We start from the raw sequence: 9,311 nt of genomic DNA, 5'->3' as shown, positions 1-9,311 counted from the left end.
ACCGCTAACAGCAATGGATTAAGATTTAATAAGACGGGGGTGTTGCCACGAGGCGTGAGCCATGAAAGCATCTGCACTAACGGTACACTCTGGTAAAGGCAATGTGGACAAAATGGTACAGTGGAGAAGTGACGTATGCCAAGCTGGAGGGAAGGAGGGGTAAAATAGTAAAATAAGCACCGTCTTGGGTGTTGCATCGCTACTGTCGTTATTTTATCCGTGACAACTTGCCATCCTTAATTACCCTTCCAATGTTTTGATTGGCAAATTTTAACCGATTTGCAAATCTATATATTAAGTAATTTACACAGAATTTATTTATATATACACTCATTCTTACACAAATTTAAACTTTAGTAGTAAATTAAATTACTATCCCCTCAACACTATAAGGGGTGCAGTGGCACCCCACCGTAGCAGTTAGAGGGTGTTTGATAACATTCCAACTACTTCTTTTGTTACCAACTTCCAATTTTAAAACTTTGTGAAATGACTAAAAATAATATATCACTTATCATTAATTTTGTGTATCTTTTAAGAAGTGGTTGGCTCTAAGTTTAGGAGGGAGCTGAATTGAGATTTGAACGTTCTAACTAAGTGTTCAATAAATTAAGAAATGACCAAAGTAGGTTGAGTTAGGCAAATTGTGTTGACTTAAAACTCATCTTTATTAAATTTCTATGATTGAGGTTAAGGCTCTCTTGAACCCAAAATTTAAAATTTTTCAAAACCCAATTTTATCATTAATTATAAAACAGTCTACATAAATTTTATTTCCTTTTGTATCCGTATCCTTTATTAGGTATACGTGTATATAGATATAAACTATCACAATCAAACAAGCCCCAAGTTTACTTTTTAAAATTGTATTTTTTTTTTAATTTTTCTAAAATGTGGGTATTGTTTATGTGAATATATATATATATGCTTGTGTCAGTCACCCCATGTGGAAGGGTTACACTCAAGTTAGTTGGACTGCCCGTCACCAACCTTATTATATATGAACAACTTCCAGTGACGAAGTTCACTAGATTAACTTTAGGACTTAAATCAAAAATATCATTTTAAAAAAAATTGAATAATTAAGACCATGTCATCTCTAAGTTAGTACATTAATCTTTTAGGATATTTAATTAACAAAAAACCTTTTGTAAGACCACCTAATATATGGTTTAGTCCTAAATTTATAAATTGTACAATAAACCTTTAGTCCTAATATATGGTTTAGTAATGTTTTCAAAAACAATTGTTGAGATTAATTGAAGTGTTATAAAAATGTTAATTTACATGATTATTAATTAGGCAGACAAGTTTAGAATTGGTTGAGGGAAGGGCGAAAATCTAATCCCATCATATTTAGGGGCGGTGGTTGGCAGTTGGGTCATTTCGGCTGAAGCTTTCCTTTGTATTATATATTTGTATAATTACTTACATATTTTATTATTATTATTATTATTATTATTATTATTATTATTAATTAGTATTAATTAGCGTGTTCGTTTCATCTTTTTTATCTTTTGTGGCTCACAAAGAAAAGGAAAACCAAGCTCAGCTTGATAAGCTTTAGGCATCAAAGGCCAGCCCCCAGCCTTGTTCAAAAGCGCCTGCAGGCCGGAGAGAGAGAGAGAGAGAGAGAGAGAGAGAGATGCAGACGCAGAAGCAGGGAGGAGAGCAGCTACAAACACTGATGCAGGCAGGCCAAATCTCTGGAAGCCTGAGCTTCAACGGAACCCTAACGAAGGAAGACGAAGAGATGTCAAAGTCGGCTCTCTCCACCTTCAGGGCCAAGGAAGAGGAGATTGAGAGGAGGAAACTGGAGGTTAGAGAGAGAGTTCAGGCTCAGCTTGGTCGAATCGAGGAGGAAACCAGGCGTTTGGCCACCATTCGCGAGGTACTTAGTCCATTTCATTACTAAATTGATCTGTGCATACCGTGATTTTAGGTCATGATTTAGAAGATATTAGGGAGGTTTAGAGCCAGGAGACCAAGATTTCGGTGTAGTTTTGCAAGGAAAATGACGATATTCGTGGGATTCTTGTGTCTAGGGTTGTGTTAAAACTGAAAGAAAATTTATTGGTAACAGAAGGCCACAAAGTTGCGTTCTTCCATAAGAAATCGGGGGGGAAAGAGTGATGGTATTGTGATCTGGAATTTAAGAGAGTATCTTTGTGGAATTGCTCATTTAATTCATGAGTTTTTCTTTTTTTATGTCTATTGTTGCTTCAAAAAAGGAATTTTAGTTCAAAGAAAGGGGAATGCGAATTTGTTTCCTTTCTTCAAGATATGAGGGCGAAATGAAGTGAGTAATTAGAAGCTTTTAATATTTTAACTATTTTTGTTTCACAGATTGGTTGAAATTTGGCATAATTTTGAAAGAGAACAACATAGTGGTGTATTTTCCATCACCTTTGGGATGGGAATTGTTATTTCTAGAAGGCTGATTTATTTGATAACCCAGGCATTTTCCCAACGGTGTTCTAAAAATAGGCATTTGAAAAGTGTAATTATTTCAGGCTCATGTTTGGTAAGAATTAAAAAATGCCGTTGTTAGGTGAATCTCACATTAAGTGGTGCTGGGTGTGCTAATGAACTGCTTAAGATTTGTCTTGATGAACAATGGTTTCAAACCAAATAGGAGCTCGAATCATTAACGGATCCAATGAGGAAAGAAGTCTCAGTTGTTCGTAAGAAGATCGATTCAGTCAACAAGGAGTTGAAACCACTGGGACAGACTTGCCAAAAGAAGGTAAAAAATGTTTTCTCTGTATTAAACAGAAGATCGTAATGCGAAACCAAAAAATTGCCGATTCGTTCGTTTGCAACGAGGAGTTAGAATTTAGAGTACTTAGTACTTTGATCTGATTGAACCGTCGAATCTGGCACTTGTCTGGTCACAGGAGAGGGAGTACAAAGAAGCTCTAGAGGCTTTCAATGAAAAGAATAAGGAAAAAGTACAGCTAATTACCAGACTAATGGAGGTATTGGCTTCTCCTCTTATCTTGCTGATAGTACTTATTTTTACTCAAAACAGAGGCAAATTGCTCTAGGCAGTTCCTGTTTTCAGTATCAAACTTGCGGGTTTGGTTTTTTTTTTTTTCTTTCCCCCCCGTTTTTGGTTCTAATTGCCATGTTTTTGCGTTGGTGATTGATTACGCTTAATCAATCAGCTTGTCGGCGAAAGCGAGAGGATGAGGTTGAAGAAGTTGGAGGAGCTGAGCAAGAGCATAGAAATGGTGCGCTAAGAGCCACAACCCAAACGCTGATTACTAACGGGGACCTTGTGATGTACTTAGGCTGATTTACCTTGCTGTTTAAATTAAATCTGTGGGTGTCTTTGGCTTGTATTTTGATGGTGTTTCATGTCTGCTTTATTAGTAATGGTAGCTTTTTTATTGTATTTTATTTTATTATTTATTCTGTTGAAGAATTTGCTGATCCGGAAAGGGTAAAGGTACCCTCTAGACAGGTTTGTAATTGTAACAGGGGTCTCATATATATCTGGACCTGTTGTTCTCATCTTTCATCTCTTACCATTCAACTCTGCACCCTCTTGAATTCCTTTAAATTGGTTTCGAATGCTAAAACTGTAACTTTGTGGAATCAGATCGATGGAGATGAAACAAAGCTCGTCAGTCGTCCCGTGCTTTGTTTTGGCATTACTTTTTGACCGATTATGCTAGCTAGAAAAATAATTGCCACAATAGTTAATTGGGTTAGTCCATATATATATGTATATACTATATTTTAGAAATTATTGTTAAAAAAGTTAGAAAATGGAGGAGATGGAAACGAACAGAACACTTGGGTATCTTTCTTCATTGTTTGGTCATTTTTAAATGAGTTTATTTTTTCGTGAAACAAAGCACATAGCCAAGCTGTATAATCTTTTTTTTTTCTTTTTGAAAATGAACACAAAAAGCTAGAAACAAAAATGAAACTAAACACTAAACAGGTCTTAAATAAAGAAATTTCATAAAAAATGATGTTGATTAGTATTAACAAAGAGAGTCAGAGAAAGCCCCATCAAAGTGCTTTGTAATGGCAGGCAGACACATCATTTTCCAGTTAACTTTTGTACAGAAAATTCTAAACGACTAAAATGAGTATCATTTTCCACTAAATCACCCATAAACGCATTACATCTAATTAATGACTCTTCTTCTACTCTGATTAATTTCCTTACCTAAATCTACTTACAGGAAAAACACATGCTACACATTTACAAAGCAAAAGATGCCAAGGAAAAGATCGCCTACAACTTTAGAACAAATTAAAGTCAACAACCAAAGCAATCTATTACTATTCCAACAAAACAAACAAAGAAACGAAGGAATCCAACGTGTGCATTTTCTAAGAACAAGCTTTAAGATCTCAACAGGCGTCATACAACCAACGCTCTGCAATATAAACCCATTAAAAATGCTTGCCAGAAGCTAACTTTGCAGGCCAACAGCCATTGAAAGGAAGAAATAATTTGGTTGCGTTCATCTGCCTGCCGAATCCAGCTCACTCGTCCATGCTTCGTTAATCTTTGCCTGTCCAACGGCTATTAATAAGATATTATTATAAATAAAGTGGCGATAAGTCAAAAAACAACAATCAAAAACGCTTTTAATATATACCCAATGAATCGGCCGAACTCGAATAAGCCAACAGCCCTGTTTGGGCTGCCACTGCCAGTTAGCCTGATCTAAGAACTGATCCAATCTTCGCTCCAAATGGAGGCCTCAGCCTCACTGGCCTTCGTATGGCCCAACCTAGATGTCAGCAGCACATTGTCCAAGTTTGACATATGACTACTATGATTAATTATAGTGCAATACTCTTAATCTTTCTCAATGACTATATTAAAAATATATATACAGCTGGGGCCAAAAAACTATACTTTATCTTATTTGTTACTAGGACTCAAATCTCTCTCTCTAGACAAATTCACGCATGAATTTTTGTATACTTTTATACCTGATTTTGTAATTACTATCCGTATTAACTGACTTTATCAAGTATATATTTGAAGGATGATAACCAGAATGACCTGATTTAGTTTTGGGTTGGATACCTTGTGTGCGCCATGTTTGGATTTTGGATTTATGTAGGGAGAAGAGAATGAAAGCTAAGTGATCGAAATTATACATGTTATTGATCTGGGTATAAGAAACATCAAAAGTAAAATAAAATATACAAAGAAACAAATAATTTTTTTTTATTTTCTTGTTATTTTTTTGGTCTGATGAACACTTGTTCGGTTCTCATGGATGTTCTTAATTCAACCAACCAAAGTGGACAAATCAATGTCAAATTTCTGACGGTTTGGTTGCATGAATCCATTATCCATTATCCAAACATGGGATTACGTATTTGAAAAATCGAAAGCTGTTAAAAGTAGAGTAGTTGATGAAGCAAGAGAATAATAATTGATCATGGTCGGATAGATGATGCACAATCATCATAGGGTTATCTTAGTGCCACATAGTTAAAAATGCCAAAAACATCCATCTCGAGCATCATTCATTCAACATCCCCCCTCTCCCCCATAATTGAGCTTCTCAATTAAACAATAGAGATTTGGCCAAACACGCCCCAAACATCACAAAATGGAAGCCATATTCCCCCTCCAAACTTACAATCCTACATACCCTTATCCCGTATCCAAGGCCTTAAATTTTTTTTTGACAAAATATCACCCATTCCACAAAGCCCCTAATGGCTAGATTAAAGGAACCCTTCCTCTAGATTGATAGGTGGGACATAGAACACATAGATACAAATAAAGATGGTGTCTTTTGCTATCTAAGAAATATTATACAAACAAAATCTTTAAACATAAAATATAACCAAAATATAAAAAATATTAATATTATTTTATATAACAACGTCACAAGCTATTATTATTATTATTATATTATTCATTTTGGCTAAAGGTAAGTTGTGTACCACATTTAATATGTGTTTTTTTACAAATAATGTCATATAATACAGTCACTATGTCATAGAATAATAGTTTACTATTCTAGGACGTAACTAATTTATGAAATAGAATTATACTACACGTACCTTACAGGTAAAGGGAGATATACAGAATGATTCGCATGTCTCCTGTGAGAGTGACCTGTAGGAATAGAATAAGGGGGAGAGCTGCAGATGGGGTGGGTTTGGGAAGCTTCAGGGGAAATGGGCATTGGACATTGGAAAATGGACAAATTGAGGAAAATTAGGTTGAAAAAAAAAGAAAGAATGATACTCTTTTCTTCTTTCTTTTCATCTCCTTCTTCTGTACGGTGAAGTTTTAAGGTTAGATATGAATGATATTAAGGCATAGGCCTACGGGCTAGCTTTGACTCTACTCTACCCACCAATTATTAAAATTATTATTATTGCATGATGATGCATCCCCCCTTCTTAGTTACTCTCTCATGCTCATATCTTTGAGGTGTACATACATTGATTTTATTTTTCAATCCACCGTCACTCCAAACAAATTGGTTTACAAAATTTGTCCTCATCTTGTCAAATTCATGACATCTTCAAATCACCTTGTGTGATGTCATTGTTAGGCACTACTAATTATTGCTTATGATGCCTTGCTACCGAAAATATTATTTAACTTTTAATTGGTAAGATGGAATTAAAATGAAGAGAAAAATAAAATACAAAATAATTATTTTATTTTATTTTATTTTATTCTTGAACTTTACTAGCCCAATCGAGTCCGGCCCAAGACCTCTATTGGTCTTTCGACCCAATCTCGACCTCGTGTTTGTCAACAGTTATTATCATCACCTATTGTACTTATAACACTTCAGCACCCATTACAAGTTTTTATTGGTATTTAATGTAACATTTAATGGAGGTCTTGTCGGTACCACACCTCCGTGAGAAAGTCTTTTCGACATCGGACATCTCTATCCCATTTTGCAGTAACACCTAAACTCAACTTGCATCTTTTTCCCTCTATATAAGCAAGTCTATTCCTAGGCCAATGTATGTTCTTTTCAGCCTATCAACACTTTGTCAACTTAATCTCATACTCACTTCACCATTGAAGTGCTTTGTAGGTGCCGCCATTCTTCACTCCAATTATTAAAACCAGCTTCAACGCTTCTAGAATCTTTTCATTTGACAATTCTTTGGGTTAGAAGAAACAATTATATTATATTCTTAGCTGGCCCTAATACAAAATAATGGTGAACGAGGCTCCCTCAACAATTAAAAGATACAGTATTTAATTTTTAATATATAAAATGTCAAAATTTTATATCTTAACTATTAAAAATTACTATTTTAAGTCTTTACCTGAGACACGAAAGGGGATATAAACAAGAGAGCAATGGAATCAAGTTCAACAAAGAGAAATAATAGAGATTAGTTTTGTCATATGTTATGATTGAGAACATAATAAGGTAACATTTTTTTGGTTAGTGATTTATAATTTTTTTAAACTATGTGTAATTTAATCTTTTTTTAATGAAGGTAAATTTTAATTTGATGTGTTAAAGTATTTTTTTTTTACTTTTAATAGTTGAGATATGAAACTTTTGATAATTTGCACATTAAAGACCAAACACCATATTTTTTAACTATTAAAGGAGTGCAACAAACTAATCAGTGTATTCAAATATTGCCAATCGATCATTCACATGACATGTCACTCATGAAAATAAGCGCGTTCATATACGCGTTAACATTCTATCATAATAAAGATTTAAAGAATAATTTTTAATAGTTAAAATACAAAATCACAATGTTTTATGTATAAAAAATTAATATCATATTTTTTAATTATTGAAGAAACATTGCCACAAAATTAGTATGGGCTAAACAATATTGAGAATTTGAAAGGATAATAACTTAAAATTCGAAGTCTAAATAGGATAATGGATCAATTGGAATATATGTTACTCGAACATCTTCAAGATTTTGATCTACTTAAAATAAATGTTGCAGAGTCTAAGTTACATCTCTATTTGTTATATATATATATATATATATTTATTTAATACATAATGCCATCCCTTAACAATTTAAAAAATATAACATTTAGTTATTGATATATAAAATATCAAAATTTTGTATCTTAACTATTAAAATTATAATCTTAAATTTTTACTGTAACAAAATGTTAGTGTGTATATAAATGAGTCGATTTTTGTGAGTGACATGTCAAGTGGATAACCAGTTGATAGTATTTGAATAAGCTAATTAGTTTATTACACTCCTCAATAAGTAAAAAATATGATATTTGATCCTTAATGTGCTAAAAATCAAGATTATATATCTCAATTATTAAAAATTATTGATTTAAATCCTTATTTTAACTAATAGTAAACAAACTTGTTATCTAGATCACATAGAATATACACATAAAAAAAAGAAAATGCAATTAATGTCATAAAAAAGTCACGTCGTGAGATGCATTAGATTAAAGTTTATCTTGGTGGGGAAAATATGAAATTACCCAAAGCCTAAAAAAAAAGGCCTAAATCCCAAATATCTAAATATTTGAATTACTAACCCAAAAAATTTACCTTCCGTTCTTAATCACAAAATATGACACAATTAATTAACTCCATCATTTCTTTTATTGAACTTGGTTCTAACACTGTCACACTTCTTTGGTTTATATTTTTTTTTTGTCTCATGCTAATGACTTAAAAGTAATAATTTTTAATAGTTAAAATATATAATTTTGATATTTTATATATCAAAAATCAAACTCTATATTCTTTGATTATGGAAGAAATCCAACAAACCAATTGTTCGCCTTTTTTCTTTCCTGCAAGTGAACGGAATCATAACAAGTAATATAATGATGAATCAAGTATCGTTCCCACGAGTATTAGCTCTTAATCCCTACTCTAACCATTATTAACTTCAATAAGTTACACATAATCAAAATAATACTCAATAAAAGTTTTATATAAGTTAAAACTAACTCACCAAAAGAAAAACACAAAATAACTCTTTAGGTTTTAAATATAGAAATCTAATGCACTAGGGTTCATGAATTCACTATAGTTCTATAAATGGTTAAATCTTTCAATGATCGGGTTTTATAATTCTTGTTTTGAGATGAAAATCAATGATCCTAAGTTAATCAAAAGTCTCTCTCAATGGTCAATCGAATATATGCTCACATATGAGATTAATTATCTTTAATTAATCTACAAATATACAAACATGCATTTATCTACAATGATCATCAAAATAAGATTTCACAAGGCATAACAGCATCTCTACCTATTATTGAACCTTATGTCATTTATTATCAAGTGCTAATTTATATTGAATCTCTCAAAAGCAATATAAATCAC

General features: G+C 32.7%; 1 protein-coding gene and 1 long non-coding RNA gene across 2 annotated transcripts; one reads left to right on the top strand and one right to left on the bottom strand.

Moving 5' to 3' along the window:
* Window positions 1-1,590: 1,590 nt before the first annotated feature.
* On the top strand, window positions 1,591-3,516 carry LOC127789604 (uncharacterized). Its single transcript, XM_052318539.1, has 4 exons — window positions 1,591-1,891; window positions 2,636-2,746; window positions 2,898-2,978; window positions 3,168-3,516. The coding sequence occupies exons 1-4, from the start codon at window positions 1,646-1,648 to the stop codon at window positions 3,240-3,242; spliced, it is 513 nt and encodes a 170-aa protein (XP_052174499.1). The 5' UTR covers window positions 1,591-1,645; the 3' UTR covers window positions 3,243-3,516.
* Window positions 3,517-4,427: 911 nt separating this feature from the next.
* On the bottom strand, window positions 4,428-6,145 carry LOC127789767 (uncharacterized). The gene is made up of 3 exons (XR_008020648.1): window positions 6,055-6,145; window positions 4,623-4,757; window positions 4,428-4,535 (listed from the first exon to the last, which is right to left on the bottom strand). It is a non-coding gene; the product is annotated as an uncharacterized LOC127789767 (long non-coding RNA).
* Between the last annotated feature and the right edge of the window lie 3,166 nt (window positions 6,146-9,311).

Source organism: Diospyros lotus, chromosome 14 (assembly GCF_014633365.1).
Source record: "Diospyros lotus cultivar Yz01 chromosome 14, ASM1463336v1, whole genome shotgun sequence".
Lineage (NCBI taxonomy): Eukaryota > Viridiplantae > Streptophyta > Magnoliopsida > Ericales > Ebenaceae > Diospyros > Diospyros lotus.
The sequence above is the reverse complement of the archived record's forward strand: the minus strand, read 5'-3'. Positions and strand labels throughout refer to the sequence as shown.

Bases quoted from the DNA above. Each gene is read 5' to 3' on its own strand.
- LOC127789604 (XM_052318539.1), top strand. From the start codon at position 1,646: ATGCAGACGCAGAAGCAGGGAGGAGAGCAGCTACAAACACTGATGCAG. The intron at 1,892-2,635 runs GTACTTAGTCCA...CAAACCAAATAG, and splicing joins GTTTGGCCACCATTCGCGAG to GAGCTCGAATCATTAACGGA. The intron at 2,979-3,167 runs GTATTGGCTTCT...TTAATCAATCAG, and splicing joins TAATTACCAGACTAATGGAG to CTTGTCGGCGAAAGCGAGAG.